At 41.8% G+C, this 17,568-nt stretch overlaps 1 protein-coding gene across 2 annotated transcripts in view; it reads left to right on the top strand.

Moving 5' to 3' along the window:
• The first annotated feature begins 740 nt into the window (after positions 1-740).
• COP1 (COP1 E3 ubiquitin ligase) overlaps positions 741-17,568 on the top strand; it is a 136,778-nt gene continuing 119,950 nt past the window's right edge. The window contains exons 1-6 of one of the 2 annotated variants that reach the window (XM_067300581.1): positions 741-1,081; positions 8,130-8,189; positions 9,861-9,958; positions 11,326-11,402; positions 14,265-14,384; positions 16,454-16,522. In XM_067300581.1, the coding sequence (XP_067156682.1) occupies positions 741-1,081; positions 8,130-8,189; positions 9,861-9,958; positions 11,326-11,402; positions 14,265-14,384; positions 16,454-16,522 (765 nt within the window). The remainder of the gene's footprint in view (positions 1,082-8,129; positions 8,190-9,860; positions 9,959-11,325; positions 11,403-14,264; positions 14,385-16,453; positions 16,523-17,568) is intronic. The other variant, XM_067300582.1, reaches the window with a different exon arrangement.

Raw genomic sequence — 17,568 nt, 5'->3', positions numbered from 1 at the left:
CCGCTCACGCCGTCCGGCCGGGCTGAGAAGGGGGCAAGGCCCCGGCCGCGAGCCCGGGTCCGGGCAGCGCCTCCCTTAACCCCCGAAAGCCCTGTGGGGCAGGTGACACTTTTATTCCCTCAGGCACGCAGCAGGCGGCCCGCCCTTGGCCCCAGGAAGGCGCGGGCTCCCCGCGGGGGAAGGGCGAGCTGCCGCGGGCCCAGCCGGCGCCACCGCCACCGCCGCGCCCGGGCAGCGCAGCGGCCTCCCCGTGCCCCGCCGCAAGCTGCTAACGGTCACCGGGCCCGGCGCCTTTCCGCGGGGCCGCGCGGCGTCCAGCGCCCACAGCAGAGCTCAGCGCGCGGAAGGCTGCTCTCCCGTGCGCTCTCGCAGGGGACGGGCGGCACCGGCACCGGCACCGGGTGGCAGCGGGACCGCGCCGGGCTCGACCCGGCCGCGCCGCCGCCGCCGCCTCCTCAGCGCCCTCCCGCACCGCCCCCCGCGGAGGCCCCGCCCCCCGGCGGCGGGGCGCGCATGCGCGGGGCCGTGTTTGCCTGTCAATAAAGATTCAACAAGAGGCTCGCGCAGAGGGGGAGCGAGCGTGCGCGGGGGAGGGGGCGGTTTCTTCTTCTTTTTCTTTTTTTTTTTTCCTCCCCCCCTCCTTCTTTGAACGAACTTTATTGTTCCCGCGGCGGCCGCGCGGGGGATGCGCTGAGGGGCCTGCTCCGCCCGTCGGCCCCGCTGCGCCGCCCGGCCTCGGCATGTCGGGCAGCCGCCCGCCGCCGCACCCCGCCGCCGCCGCGCAGCCGCCCGCCGCCTCCCCGGCCTCCTCCTCCTCGGCCATGGCGCCGGGCTCGTCCTCGGCGGGCGGCGCGGCGGCGCGGCCTGTGCTGGTGGCGGCCGCCGTGTCGGGCTCGGGCGCGGCGGGCGCGGGGCTGGCGCGGCTGGCGGCGGCGGCGCGGCCCGGCGGCGGCGGCGGCGCCTCCTCGGCGGGCGGCGGCGCGGGCGGCGGCGGCGGCGGCAGCAGGAAGAGGCCGCTCCTCGCCCCGCTCTGCAACGGCCTCATCAACTCCTACGAGGACAAGAGCAACGACTTCGTGTGGTGAGCGCGCGCGGGGCGGGGCGGGGCGGGGGGGGAGGGGGTATCGCGATAGCGGCGACACGGCGCCCCCCCGCCCCCCCCCTCCCGGGTGTCGCGGCCTCCCCGTGGCGCCCGGCGCGGGTGACAAGGCCGCTGCGGGCCGGCGGGGGTCGCGCCGCTCCGCGCCTCACCGGTGTGAGCCGCCGCGCTGCGGAGAGCGCGCACGGAGAGCGAGGCCGCGCGGGGCTGCGGCCGCGGCTCGTCCCCCTCCCCGCCGCGGGGGCCGCGCACCCCCCAGGCCGCCCTGCGGGGCCGGAGCGCTGCCCCCCGCCCCCCCGGCGGGAGCGGGGCTCGGTGCTGCGCGCCCTCGGCGCCCCGCAGCCGGCACCTCGGGGACTTTCCGCGGCAGGAGAGGCGTTTGCGTGTTTAATTGCCCTGGAGGGATTGCTGGCTTTTTTTCTTTTCTTTCTCTCCCCTTTGTGATTGTGCTTCGTTGCTTTTTGGCCCTTTGTAGCAGTGTTATGATGCATTCCCCCCCCCCCCCATCTCTCTTTCTCTATCTCTCTCTTTTTTTTTTTTTAAATAAACAAAATCAGATTACTCCCAGAAGGTTCCTATCTCTTGTTCACTGGGTAAGTCCCGGCACAGCAGAACTCGTGCTCGTCAGAAAGGGCCTGCAACACCAACTATTTTTCATAGCCTGTTGACATTGCAAGCAAATGTTTCATTTTCCAAGACAGTGTAGTGTTGAAAAGGACTAGAACAGCTCCAGCTTCTTGCATGTGCCATGGCCTCTCTGGCCAGAGGCTAAGTCTTCCTAATGCCACTTTACGACCTCTTGAAAAGAAAGTGTCATCAGAGGATTTTTGTGCCCATTCAGATGAGGATTTGAAAATAAGTCCCCTGGTTGTTGATACGGGAGGCAGTTGATAGTACTAACAAAATTGGCATGGATTTTTCTCTGTTACTGGGAAAGGATATTTAGCTTGAAGTAACGACAGTGTTTGTGTCAGTCTAACACCTAAAAACAGATGAGTAGGAAACTTCTGTGACGATGGGATGGCTTTCTTGAAGCCATTCAGATGCTGTCCTTCTAATGTTCAGCCAAAATTATGTTGTAATTGGTAATACCTTTTCAGCGAAAGTGGTAAGCCAAGGCCTCACTATATCTGGTTTGAGAACTGCTGGAAGTCTGCAGTTTTAAAAAGAGCCTGTTGCTAAGGGGCCTCAAATTTCCTGACATAAGGAGTAGGTTTAATTTTATAGATGGTTGGATGTGTATGAAAATGTGAGAACAGAACACGGGGGTAGGTGTTAGCATCTGAGGGAGATGAACAGTGATGAAGAGATTAGAAATAAGCCTGGTTTATTGAAAAGTAATGTATGTGAAAGAAACAGTTAAAAAAAAGAAGGAAAAGAAGTGGAAAAGAAGTGGATAAAAGTAGGTAACAGCTTCCAAGATCATCTTGTTTGATCATTCCAGCTTTCAGATGCGGGTTAGATATTCAGCATCTCCATTGGATAGGCGCTCTAGCGAAACCCTGTAAACTTGCTCTTGTAAATCTTCTAAACTGTCTAGCAGTCTAGATAGGAAATATAATCCCTGTTACTAAAAGGAGAACCTGAAGCTGCTAAAAAGCTAGCCACAGAAAAGAAGAGTAACTACATCTCACCAGCAACAAGTAATAATCAAAAATTACTCCTTACCAGTGTAAGCAGTGGTTTGCTCAGTAGCAGAATTGGAATTAGAGTACAGCCTTAATCAGAAGACTTCCTGTTCTGTCTAAATGCTAGGCCATGCTAGGTGGATTTAAGGACACTTGGTTTGGGAGATGGTTGTATTGCTGTTGCTTGCGTGTTTTCTGGTCATTGGAGATAAGTGTCCCTGCCCCTTTGCCTCAACTACAGTTATGCTCTGGCAGTAGTGGTCTACAATCATCACTTCCTTTCCCCTTCCAGTCAGTTTTCATTTAACACTTTGACACTCGTAGAAACGAGGGAGTTTGAACCAAAGGAAATTGACGGCTATAGCAATAAGTTTGTGTGACAGTTGAAATGTTTTAAGTCGGTTCAAAAAGCTTGGTTTCTTATTTCTTTTTTTCCCCTCAGGTAAGTTCTGTGCATGCTTCAAGAAGGGCGCAGATAATTAGCTGAATTCTCCTCAGTGAGGAGCACTGCTGGCTAAACAAAGTGTGAGAGGAAAAAATTAACTGAATAGTGATCTAGTGATCTGGGCAAAGCTTTTTTTTTTTTTTTTTTTTTCCTCTCCTCCCCTCCTGTCCCCTTCTTGCTGGCATTTACAAGAAAACTGTGTTGGGCATATTTAAGTGCAGATCAGCAGCCTCAAGAGCAGATAGTGATTATAGCTGATTTGTCTAGGTCCCTCATTGGCATGTGCTTCATGGGGCAATAGGGCTTTTTCTTGCTTATTTTAACATTAGCTTCACATTACAGCATTACTTTTAACAAAAATTATTTTTGAGATAGCAATACACTTATGCAGTATAGATATTAAAAACTCAGCTGCGCAGCTTCAGAATTTTGAGCAAGGTCCAAAAAGACAGGTGTATGTGAGTTTAAATACTTGACTTAAATAAGCTTTGGATATTTTGGTCTGAGAAGCAGAAGTTTCCCATTTGCCACCCTCTCCATAAGGATACTTTCAGGACACTGCCTCCTGCAGGGAGCATTTGGTAATCTTTCTGAACATGGGCTATGAATTCCTATTAGAATTACAGCTGTAAACTCTGGATTCTGCCTGTCCAAGCTGAAGTTAGGAAAGAATAAAGAAGTTTGGGTGAGTTGCGTACATGAAAGCGCATGCGGAAATCCCGTAAATAGTGTTAATGCACGCAGCCTCTCTGCCTGTTTCTTGAAAATGCTCTTTCAGCAGCGTGAGCTCTAGGCTTTAACACAAATGTTGGCATACATTGCCAGGCTGGATTGTGAAATGTTCAGCAGATAAAGTGCTCTCTGGAGTTCTCGGATGTGTACCATTTGTAGTGTATTCCAGCTTCTGCCTGGAAATGCATAACTCTGGACCAGGAAAGCACATTTATCTGACTTGCTAGACACTTTGTTATAACAGGAAACTTTTGGTTTTTCTCTTAGTCTAGAATGTAGAATTTAAACATAGACTTTGTGCCACTCCTATAGCGAGGTCTCTTTCCAGTTGCCTGGAGAGTATCTGGAGTAGAATCCTCTAATCAGAGCGTTTCCTCCTATCCAGCAAATTACCTATGGTTTTTCCAGGCCTTACATTAACCCTCCCAATTAGTGGTTGACTAAACCTCTCTAAAACCAGTTAGTATCTGCTTTGCTTCCTGGACAGAGGGTGTCTTCCTGGGAGCTATAAGCTCTCTTTTCAGTGACTGTTTCACACCAGTGCTTGTTTCTGAGTTCTGGTATAAATAAGACCATATGGCAAACTAGGCATTGCCTGGTGTACCTCTCAAGGTCTGCACGCAGACTCAAATGTTGGAAGCGCTATTTTCCATGCCTCGAGATGGCTAAAAGTCTGCATTACAGGATCATGGGTCTTTAAAAATAGATTTACCTGACATTAGTAACGCCAAGCATGGAATGAGTATAACTTCTCACATGTTTGTGTTCTTGTGAGTTCCTCTAATACTGCAACTTGACCCCGGAGGTCACAAAGTAAAAACACAGCAGGCTGTTTATGTAACATGTACAATGATGGAGTTTTATAATCTACTCAATATGCAGCTCAAATATAATAATAGATAGGAATGGCAGTGCTCTTTAACGTGTGCACATTCTGGCTAAAGTACAGAGCCTGCATCCTGCTCTTTTCCTGCTCTCTTCTTAGATCGAAGAGGAACAGGACAGAAGGGAGAAACGCTAATGGGTATTGCTTGCGGTGAAGTAGAAGGGAGTATGAAACATGTTTAAAGTTTTTCCTGAACACTTAAGCCGGATGTTCAGGTAGCAAGGGAGTGACAATAAGATAAAAATCTTGGGAATGACACCTTGAAAAGGGGTGATAAGACTTAGCGGTGTGAACTTGGTTAGAATGATTAAAAAAAAAAAAAATTGACACCTACCCTGATAGTCTCAACTATGAAGAAACAGAAAATGTATCATAAGAGGAGCAGCCTTTGCAAGTTAGATGGTCTTTGACAAATTACAAAATACTGATGCCTTCTTTACTAAACTGTTAAGAACAGTGAAATTTACTGCTTGCTGGAGTAATTTGCATCCTTTTTACCTGGCTCTGCAGCTTAAGACAAGCAAATGGAGAATAAGAGCTACCTCGTGCAGAGAAGCCTTGATTTTTTGCTGTAACTGTTCTTCTCAATTTCTGTGTGTAATATGAGCCATAGCATGTCTCAAGGTCCTGTGTTTTGCCTCTCTCTATTCCTTTCTTAACCTTCCTTCCCTCTGTGTTAAACTAAGTTAAAACAACTGGCACATAGTAACTTTTATGTATTATAGCCAGCTTGGCTTTGGTAAGTATTAAGACATCAATCTTGTTTCCACTTGTGAAGCAGAGAGTATTTGGGGGGCAGCAGTCCTTAAAATGGAAACTTCAGGCTCTGTTAGGAATGACCCTGGCACTTAATGGGTATGTTTGCAGGGTCTGATTGCTTTCTTTCTCAACTATTTTGACTCTGTCACTTCTCCCATCAAACCGGTAGGAAGAAGAATACCTTTGGAAACAATGGTCTTGGGTGGCTGTCATGTTAGGAGGAAATCTTCCGGATTTAGCTCTGATCTGTGATGTCATATTGCAGACAAAAGAGCATCAGGACCTTGTTGATTCACTGCGCTTTCTGGAGGCGGGGGTATCAGGAATGTACCAGAGAGAACACATCTGGCCCTGTGGGAAATAGCAGTTTTTAGCATGAGATAGAGAGTGGAGCTATGTTATATGACATAACAGAAGGAGAAGTTAAGCTATTCATCAGCAGTGGGGAGAAAACAGCCTCAGATGCTCATATTGTCATAAAAGTCATTGGGTTTTTTTTGTATTTTATTAGCTAGCCTTTAAAAGATGCCTAATTCTCCTCTTATTAATATATTCTTGTTGGTTAACCTTGGTCCTAATTTATTCTAGCTAAACAATGCCTTGAACCTAAGTAGTTTCTGACTCAAACGGTGACTTGAACTCCTGAAGTCAGGTGCTACTCCAGACAAATGATCTGCAGAAATGGCCTGTCAGGGCGGAACAGGGGTTTGTGCTTGTTGGTTATTTTGTGGCTTCTTTCGAGGAAAGGAATTAGTGACTCAGTTGGTTCAAAGAACAGCGTTCTGTTTTGATTGGTTTGCCTTTACATTGTGTTTTAATAGATGATTTAGTGATTTAGCTGTGCAATATTTAAGACAACTTGGCTTGTATTTCAGGTTGGACAAACCTTTCAAGGCATCCACGTCTTCCAATTTAGTCATTCTGATGGGGGTTGAGTTGGCAGAGACCACAGCTTCCACACTCTATAGGTTTAGAAAATATGTATTTATTTAAGAGGGATTTTTTCCATCCAATTTTAAGATACTTAACAGGGATGACAAATGTTAGCCTCCTCTTAAGGGATGGCAGAATGGGAGGTGATTTGTGTGTAGTGTTATGATGCTTTCAGAACAAAGTGGAGAAACTGAGGTGAAATGAAACAACCTGCTCAGCCAAGCACTGTCTCTTTCAGTCTAAGAAGGAATGTTTTGATCTCAGATTCAAAAAGATTTGTTTTGTGCAAGTTTGTTGATGATTTTTTTAACAGGCCATTCTGTGGAAACTCTTTCTTGTTGGCAGAGCATGGGAGGGAGGGTGTTTCTGAAGAGAACAAATACTGGTTAGAACTTCTCTGGATGGAGATCAGTATGTACTTGTGGGTGTATGAAGAAAGTATTTGGATTCATGAGACGTTCTCTCTATAAGGACCTGAAAGCAAGGCAAAGTTTGTGATGCAGCTGATGCAACTTTACAAGTATGTATAGAACTGTAGCTGTTCCCAACTCCTCATAGATAGCTGGTCAAAGCCTTAAGATGAGTATTGTGCAATTGCCATCTCTGATTAACTGGTAAGGTATACCGTTGTAGTACTCACTGGAAGCAAGGTACACCTCTCTTCTGCCTTCACTTGTATTTCATTTGTATTTCAAACATGTCATGGCCACTCGATAATGAGGCAGAGACTTCCTCCACTTCCCATTTCACTTGTTTCCTTCATCATTTCTTGTCTTGCTCAAGCTCCTGGAGAACCCTCTCTGTTTGCACATACTTCCTTTTCTCTCTAGCTGCCTGCTAGCTCCTTGGCAGTCCCTCCCAGAGAGCTAGCTCTGTGGTTTCAAGGACTGCGCTCGCTTCTGTCATAAGCTCATCTTGGAAAAAATTAAAGCCCTTGTTTCCATCTGCATTCTTTTGTCCTCCTTATTAACATCCAGGATTTAACTATCTTTATCTTTTCCTTTGACTTTATAACACAGCTTGGTTTGTTGGTTTCCTCTTTCAATTGCACTGCTCCTTATAGTGTTCTTCAGTAGCTTCAGCTCTGCCTGCTGTCTGGCCATTTTCTGCCAGAACACCCCCCTCTTTGGCACCTTCTCCTCCACCGCATTAATTCTTATTCTTATAACTTTATTACTGATCTACCTCTTTTTGCGTTTTTCTTTAATTGTACACAACTTGGCTGCAAAAAGGAAGGATAACCTAATCTTGATGTCATTTATAAATATCTTGTTAAATATGTGTTTATTAAAAACAGGGCTTTTTAAGCTCAGTTTGAAATGTAGATGGATGGTTAGGAGGTTCTTCTGCAATTCTGCTTGCAGAAGATTCTCTGGCTTTGTGTTTGGGTAGTTTGAAACTGTTGAAAGCTTCAAGAAAGAACACTTACTGGTTTCTAATTGTAGCAAACTGCAACATAGTTCTGAGTTCAAATACGGGTTGATTGCCATTTTGATCTTTATCCTGCCTAGTTGGTGTTGTACATTTCCCCCCCCCCCCCATTTTACAAACAGAAGATTCTACCTAATAGTGATTAGATGGCTGCTTTGAGTCAAAAAATACTTTTCCCCTCTTTAACATAAGGCATCTCTGTAATTTTGTTTTCAGCCCCATCTGTTTTGATATGATTGAAGAAGCCTACATGACAAAATGTGGACACAGCTTCTGGTAAGATTTTTGTATTGAGCAAAATGTCTGTCTCTTACAGCATGTATAGGCTGACACATAACTGTGAATTCTTTCCTTTCCCCGTTTTCTGTTTCTTTTCTGTCTTCTGTCCTTGCATGAAAGAAAAAGATTGAAATCAAATTTCAACAGATGACTGCCAGTTGGTTAAAAAGTGAAGATGTCTTTGGGTTTAGAACAAACATTGTGGCACCATGCTACTTCCTTTGTAAGGAAATAGTGGTCATTAACTGTTGGTGGCATCCAGTACCCAGAGTCAGAACAGATGCCAACTTCTTATTTATACTGGAGAATGGGGGCTTCTCAGCTATTTTTGTCTATTATCACCTGAAGCAGCAGATCCCACTGCGGGTAGAAGTCATGGGCATGAGTGCTGCTGTTGGTAGGTCCTCCTTGCCTTCATGCAAGGCCATATGCAGTTTGAAATGGCTTGCATCTTGACTTTTGGAAACCCATGATTTTTACAGAATTTGAAGCTGTTAAACTTCTTAGGAGAGAACATACTTTAGGCTTGCTTCTTTCTCTCCTCCCTCCCACTGATATTTTTCTTTTTGCACAATGTCTGCTAGGCAACTGTTACATTGAATTGGCACAAGGTCCATATATTCTTCAGTATGTTATCTCTGGCTGTCACAAGAAACAAATGTTTCCTGGAGAAGTACAAGAACCCTCCAGGGGGCAGGTGTGGAATTATCTGCTCCTTCTGTTTTCAATTAGAGATTGGAATAAACTTTGAACCATGAGGTTTTAATGTCCTGCATGCACTGTACTCTCATGGTGTACGTTAACTAGAAATAAATCTTGTACCTTTTACAAGAAGTAGTATTTTAGTAGCTTTAAACGCTTGTCTCAAGCAGCAGATTCAGCTAATTTTTAGAATATAGAACAGGTAAGGTAACAACTGATTTTGTTCCCTACATGGTAACACTTTATTCCCATGTTCAACATGGTTTTAATGTCTGAGATAAGAAGTGTTTAGAATGAACAGAGCAATGTTGTATCATAGGATGTCTCCTTCAGTAGTTGACATGAAGCAAGTTGTTCATGAGATGCGTAAATTTTCTGTGAAAGTGCGTCTTGTGATTACTCTGTCCCTCATATAGCTAAAAATTGAACAGAGCACTTGTGAAGTGGCTTGTATTAATTGCATACACTGGAAGAACATCCAGGGGGTGGCAGAAAATGTGAGAAGTTGGAAGAAAGGTTTCACCTCTGCTTGATTACCCAAAAAGCACAATAGCTTTTAATGCCACTTGCTGTATTTGGTTAGCCTGGAAGAGTTGCTTCTGAATAACAGTCTGTTTTGTTAGCTCTCTCTATGAAAGAGTAGCATAAATTCAAGATGGAAGCATGATTGAGATGTTCCCATTGCAACAGTTCTTGGCGAAATGAGTGAGAGTTAAGTACTTAAATACTGCTTGTAATCCTTGCCAAGAACCTTAATTGTCGTCTTGTTGTACCACACTCTTAGTTAATACTGGAGCATTCTGACTTCAGTGTTGTAGGATCTTGGCAATGCAGCTGTTAGCTAGCAACGCAAATAGAGTATACCTTATCTGTGGTTGATGTTGTTTAGCTTATGTGAGTTTTTGTTTTTTTTCTTGAGGTTTGCTCACTTGTTTGTTTCCTGATTTTTATTTTTTTTTTAAACAGCTATAAATGCATTCATCAGAGTTTGGAAGACAATAACAGATGTCCCAAATGTAACTACGTGGTGGACAACATAGATCATCTTTACCCCAACTTCTTAGGTGAGCCCTACGTTTGCTTGCATAGGAAGCATCTTAGCTGTGATGGAGGTTCACCTGGTTCTGTATATTAAAAATAAAATCTACCCATCAGCCCTGTCAGTTGTGTTTAAAAACAAACAAACATATCCCAAAACACCTGGTTAGCAGTATAAATTGTTAGTACTCCACTGTCTTCAGCAGTGCTGTATGATGATTTATAGCAGAAAGATTCAGACTTGCTGTTGTTGGCCTACTATAAAAAGCAAAACTGAAGATGTTTCCTTAGACTACAAGGTTTAAATCTCTATTTACTTTTGTCTTCTTGGACTGTCATCTGTCTAATAATCAAAAACATGCCCTGTTTACAGAGCGTGAACACTGAAGGGGGGCTGGCTTACATATGGTATTGCTTTGACTTGGGATTTAGATTTGATTGGCTACTTCAGTGAGGTCCTTGTGACTTGTGTATGTGTGTGAATTATGTATAGAAAGAACGTGCATACACATACCTATGCACATGCCTCATTTTTTGGTCCTTAAACAGAGGAGGGAAATGCTCATAACTGGAAATAGGAATGAGACTGGGTTACTGGGGAGAAAAGATCAAAGGAAATGTATCACAGTGTGAAACATCAAAATTAAATTTTTGATTTCATGTGCTGGGATATCCATTTAATAGTAAATGGATTAAAAACCATAGCAGCCAAAGAATGCTTCAGAAGCAGGCACCTCCAATTTAGGCCAAGTACATTGTGCCAAATATAATGCTGAGGCAAGTCTGGGAATGTGTGTTAGGCCAAAGAATGTTGCTTCTGTACGTCTATTTTTCAAGGGGTTGAGTTCTGTTTTGGGAAAAACAGAGGTGAGGAAGGGGAAGAGCTTGTATGTATGTGTGTAAAGGGATAGGACAAATGAGGTTCTTTTCTGTGTCTCTTTACACCATTCACAATATTGGTAGGAAATAAAGCTGTAGCAAAAATGCTTACAAAATATGAAGATAGTGATTAAAGGAAAAAGTTGTTCTATTTGACTGCACTTGTTGTCAGGCTATAGTAAATCTATTAATGTTTTATCTCCTTCATGCTCTTCTATGATGTACTTCTGCCTCAGAGTTGGAAAACTTTGTCTAGTAGAGAAGCATGGATGCTGAGAAAAAAGGAACTAAAGCAGATTTGGGAATGTGTAGGCATTATAATTGCAAAAGGATTTTTTTAAACTCCTTTTATCCTTCACAAATCTATCGAAAGAATAAACAGATCAGAAAAAATGGAGACACTACTTTTAACCCTTTAATTACTAATAATCTTAATGTTGAATTCATACTTGCATTGTGAACTTTGTTATCTCTCCATCTCGTGCTCTGATGTCCTGTTTGTTTATTTTTTTAGTCAATGAACTTATTCTTAAACAGAAGCAAAGATCTGAGGAGAAAAGATTCAAACTGGACCATTCAGTGAGTAGCACCGTATGTTCCAACTTTCTTACTTTATATTTATTTAATGGTTCTGTAGAGCGATTGTGTCATTATGTGGCCTAATTTAGAAGAAATTTTATTCTTGAGATGATGCTTTAATTTGCTTTACAGGGAATAATCCCAGCATCAGTAGCATTGGATCCCTTCAACCTTGTTAACTCTAATTCTTTCTGCCAGCCAGTATACATGCAGAGACAAGCTGTTAGCATAGTTGAATGTCATGCAGTGTACTGAATATAACCTGGGAAATTACCCATGGAAGCATGCTTGTTTAAAGGTAATAATCTTCGTTCAGTGTTGAAAATTACAACTACAATGAGAGTAATAGATGATTAGTGGGGCCACAAACTTGTCTGATCATGTGAGAGAAGCAGTGTTCTACAGGGAAATTGGAAGAAGGATAATACCAGCCACAAGAGGGAGAAGGATATGTTTGGAGTACTGACATTCTGGCTCTGATCCCAGAGCACCCTTTCTAGACTTTTTTCATTTTACAGAATCGGGATACAACTTAGCATAATTTGTGTTCTTTATTGAAGAAACCCTTGTACTGCAGCAGTAGAAACTCTTGTACATTAAGATTGAAATTAATACATGGCTTCAAGCAGGAAACTTAAATGCTATTGGTCTTGCTATGTCAGGTTTCCTTCCTTTGCTTCTATAATTCATAAGTGTAGTTAGAAAGTAATAAAGATCATGAAATCCCCATTTTTAGTGTCTGTTTGAAAAAAAAAACTCTATTGAATGTTATTAATTTAGGGGCTGCATTGTAGAAAATTACACTTTCAACAGTTGTATGCTTTAGAAAAGAGTGCCTTTAAAACATTCATTGGCTTACTCACAGCCAGTTTTTTTATATTTAATATTGAAGGTTTTCACATCTGTTTAAAATGTGCACAGCTGACCTGAAGGTATCTACATAACTTCTTGCAAACTGGTTCTACTTTCTCTCAATAGCACACCTTTTAAAAACCATACCCATAGATGCATCTACATTAGATAACTGCCAGTAAGTGTGGAAATCTACCATAATTTTATTCTAAAAACAGTATTATGTCTATCTTTTGGCAGCAAATAAAAATGCCAACATCTCTAAAAAAGAAACCTTGCTGTTGTACCAACTTTTCAGTGTGCCTGTTCTCCTCTTGTCATATTTCTGATGTTAAGACAAGTCATTTGAGACACAACAAACGAATCCCACACTAAGCATTTCTTGGCAATGGATTTGCCTTGTTAATTAAGAAATCATGTTAAGGCATCTCAGATTCTTCTGAATAGTCTAGCTTGTCCATCAAATTAAAGGCACTTGTATATAAACTTTTTTCCTGGTCCTTTCAATGTCAGTTAAGGCAAGCTTCACACTGTGTACCATAAACAAACAGCATTTTTATCCATAATGCAAACACCATACTAGAATCTGATATCTAAGGAAAATGAGTCTTTTTCTGTAATGTCTTTTTTCATTTTGTTGGAACACCTGCTTTTCCCTAACCTTGCTTAAGCCTGACAAACCTTAAGTCTCTGAAAATGAAAAAGGTTTTTTGAATCTTTAATAATTTCACTATTGTAACTTTATTAATTCAGTACCTTTTTTTGCCCAAAATAAATTCCTTGGGGGCAATCCCAAATCAAATGAGAACATTTCCTTTCCGTAAATTTGATTTATTTTTTCTGTTTTTTCCATTCTTATGAGAAGACAGTATGTCCCAAAAGTTATTTTGGGTTGTACTAGTTAAAGTTTGTCTCAAATCACATGTTGACTTGTTTAAAAATTACATAATTTTTTTCCAGTTGCCCCAGAATGAAATTGAGTTTTTTTGTCTCTGTGGTTTCCACAGGTTGTCTGTTGAATGTTTTGTAAAAGAAATAATAATCTATGGATGTTACATATTTTTCTTAATCTATCCAATACAAATAGGCTATAGCCTCTTAGAAAATGTTTGGATTAAATTGGATGACGTTTCTTGTTCTTGCAAATTTAAATATATTGATTTAGTGTTATAGCTTTACCGGACAGGATTTTTTTAATCCAGCTTTGTTTGTTTTAGAAGGCCTAAAAGTCTTTCAACTGCTTCTGTTGGCTCCTGAAGCTTTTTAATGTAAGGCTATGTTAGTACTAACCTATTATTCAGGCTTTGCATGCTAAGAGATACTTTTTTTTTTTTTTTTTTTACGTGTTACTGATAATAAGAGTAAATATCCTATAGGCAAGGGGGAATGGGCTGAGAGGTAGCATGTTAATGCTGAGGAGTGCTTTTCAGCTCTAACAGACTGAATGAAAAGATCGCCTGATGAGTTCCATCTTCTTTGTTGCTCTTGCATTTCTCATGAAAATACTTTTGAGATGAGGTAGCATAGGAGATGAGAACAGAAGAAACACTGATACTCCCTTTTTCCATTTGAATTTCACTTGGAAGGCTTCACCTGTTACTTGTTTAGAAAATTAAAAGGTGTTGCCACTTAACAGCATTTCAGGTAGACTTGGAATTCAACTAAGCTTGGATAAACACACTTTTTTCTTTTTTCTTCCTTCTCATAGAAATATGTCCTCAAACTAGGACACAAATCAGATAAAATTGTGGCTGTGGAATAATCTCTTCATAGCAGCAGCTAAGCTCTTGCAAAGGACATGTTCTCAAAATACCTTCCAAATAAGATAAGTAGTTACACAGAAGCAGTAGAATGAGCTGTGTCCTGTACGTGTGGGAGAACTGGGAATTCTGATTCCTGAAAACTGTTTGTTTTTTTACAAAGGATGAAATACTGAAGTATTGCTTTTAATATCTGTTGTTGGACATCACCCTGGACTGCTTGAACTTACTGTCTCCCCAATATCTCTTGTCATCTTCTTAGAATGGCCATAGGTGGCAGATTATCCAAGACTTGTTGGGAACTGATCAAGACAATCTTGACTTGGCCAATGTCAACCTGATGCTGGAGCTGCTGGTGCAAAAGAAGAAGCAGTTGGAAGCAGTAAGAAGTTTCTTGTGTCCTAATTAATTTTTTTAATTTAACCTTTGATTAGTTAGCACCTTCTTCTTTTCACACTATTATCTTTTTAAAGTAGAATTTTGTTGCTGAATTAATTACTCAGTTCTCTCACATTTTGGTATTGAAAAGTTGGCCATCTTGCTAACTTTTGTTGCAGCAAACTGTCTAATGCTTGCACTGCAGTGTCGTAAATGTGCTTATAGTGTTACTGCTGGCAGGGTTGTGCAAATGGAACAGGCAAAGTGGTAGAGAAAGTGGCTAGTGGGACACTTCAGTATGTATGAAAATGTTTGCTAATTGAACATTACACTAGTAAATTTTCAGATCTTTCTAGGTAATGAGCTTTAAGAAGGCCAAATTGTAGGTTAACTGATAAGCTCGATGAAGATATCAACATGGAAAAAATCACACTTTAAGTTTTAGTTCTACTGTGATTGATAGAACTTGAAAGATTTTCCTCTCTGAAGACTATGTTCCTCTAGTATTTCATGCTCGCATGAGAAGTTCAGATGTCTTGTTTATGAAGTCAGTTTGAAGACTTGCATAACATGAAGCAAACTGCTACTATGATGTAACTGAAATGTGGTTGGTTTGGGATAGTTCTCCTGTATTTGGCCACTTCCAGGATGCATTCACACCACGCTCTTGGTCTCAGCTGATCATTTTCCAGTTATAATTAATTAATTATAATTATTCTAAATTAAACTGGACTAGAGAACTTGACCTAGTGAAGTCTGGGTAGAAGGGTGGATTTCAAAACAAGTGAGGAAAGTGTTTGTTGAGAATTACTTATCTTATTCTTGCCAAATCAGTATTTACATAACCTCTGGTTCTGATGGAGGGAAAATAACCCAAAAATCTGCTTACTTGACTACTAGCATGTCATATATTATCTTACTGTGTGGGGACTTATTCCTACTTTTTTTTTTTGCTGTTCAGTGAAGATAGGTGGGAGTACGGTTTCTAACTGAATAGTAAAACCTCTTTTTCCTCAAGCCTTCATGTGGTGTTTGTGACAAACATCAGAGATGACACAGGATTTGAGTGTATATATGCTTCTGAACAGAGACAAGTGTATTAAGACTAAAAAAAAAAAAAAATCCTGCCATTTAAACAGAAATTGAAAAGCATTTTTTTCTTTCTAGTTTTGCTGACTTCACTTTCTCACTTTCTCTGACTTTCTCAGTCATGGGGGTAGGGAAAAAGAGTAAGAGAATCATCCCAGAAAAGTCTTCTCGCGTCCTAATCTGCAATTGCATTTTTCTCTTTACCCTTCCCTTCTGGGTGCCCATATGCCTTGAACCTTTCTGAGTCTGTGCTTATGGTCCTTTAATAATTTTTTTCTGGAGGTTTTAAAAATAGGTCTCCGAATGCCAGGATAGAATTAGGGCTATATTAATGCTGGATTTTTTTTTTCCTTTTCTGCTTTTCTACTTCTCTTACCACATCAAGTTTTTGGCCAGTTTAGGTGAAAATGTTAAACTGATGGCTGAGGAAAATGAACTATTATGGAAAAACTGGAGAGAGATGCTTTAGTTTTGTCAGTGAGCTTATCTTTGTCTTTGCTTCTGGAGAAACCTGTAGTCAGGTCATTACATATGCACAAATGTTAATTTTGGGAGAGGTGTTTTTTGTATATATACTTAATGTTTCAATATGTTAATTACAGAAGTGGATGCTAATGATCTTCCAGGATAGAAGATGAGTCTGTGAGGAACTTGTATTCCAAAAGCAATTTCAGATGCACTAGCCAAGAAAAAAATAGTGTTTTGACATATTAGTAAGTCCTCTGTAATGCACAAAGGAGACCTGTTACAAGGATGTCTGGCTTCGTGTAAAAACTTGCCATGAGCCAAACAAAACCTTAAAACCTGTGAGGCAAAGTAAAACTACCATTCTTGCAACTGTGCCTTAATAAGCTATTTTCTTTTACTCACCTCTAAACGAAAGCTGTTTCTATGCTAAGTTTGAATTTCTGTGTGTAAAATGAATGTTTGTTGCTCTTAAACTATATGGAAGAGTTGCACACCCTTATTTACTGTGCCTTACAGGAGTCCCATGCTGCGCAGTTGCAGATCCTTATGGAGTTTCTCAAAGTTGCCAGAAGAAATAAACGAGAGGTAAATACTTTTTTATTTTTGAGTGAGGTGTTATCCACTGCTTTCTATCAGTTCATTTTTATTTAAGTGGTGTGTTAGCCTGGCATTATCTTTGCAGAGAGAAAGACAAGGCGTGTGTGTGTGTGGGGGGGGAATATTAAGCAGAGGACACATGGATTTCAAGGAAAATTAATCTATTTGCATGTGACGGTTTCAATTTTTAATCTGTTTTGCCTTTTTGTCTCACACTGTTGGTGAAGCATGTGGGAAGAAAGGGAAATTGAGGACAGCGATTCATGAATTTGATGCAAATTTGCAGTGTGGAAACAAGGCTTTCTGTGATAGAAAAGTTGAAAGATGGGGAAGGACTGAAATAATTGTCTGTCTTATTCTTTCTTGTAGTGTATGAAATGCCATGATTAATCCTGTGTTATAAAAGAATGGGTATTCTACACTATTTCCATATTTGTCACTCAAAATGGGTCTCAAGGAATGAGAGGGGGATCCATAATGGATACACTGCTTATCTTCAACAAAAAAAACTGAAAGGGTATGAAGGGAGGTGATTAGGAGACTTGCTCTGGGCTGCAACTGAGCATGCTTCACATGACCTTAATTTGTGACTGTGGTAGAGTGTCAAGTCCTAAACTACAGAAAACAGTTTATCTTTTTTTACAGCTTTGACAGGCTTATTTAAAATGTCATGCAGTGACATAAACCTGAGTACCAGAAATATACCAGAAACCTAGATAAATGGTGGTGAAAACAGCAAAAGGACACATTTTTGGGAGGCCTTGGTTTATGACGAATGATGTGAAGGAAGCGTGGATGTAATGGTGTGACTGTAAGGTGTAGTGCAAACTTGAACCATGTAAAGGCTATGGGTGTGAAAAGCACTGTTCAGAACGGTTCAAGGCTCTGGTTGCAGAGTCGCTGCAGAGCAAGCTGTTCAGTGTCCAGTGACAAACATCCATGGCCTTCAGACCAGAACCATTAACAGGACTAATAGGAAGGAACTAACCAGATGGGGAGCCCTGAGTTCAAGATAGATGTGTTCATATAGTATG

Source organism: Apteryx mantelli, chromosome 8, assembly GCF_036417845.1.
Source record: "Apteryx mantelli isolate bAptMan1 chromosome 8, bAptMan1.hap1, whole genome shotgun sequence".
NCBI lineage: Eukaryota > Metazoa > Chordata > Aves > Apterygiformes > Apterygidae > Apteryx > Apteryx mantelli.
Note: the sequence above shows the minus strand (reverse complement) of the source record. Positions and strands in the feature narration are given on the sequence as shown.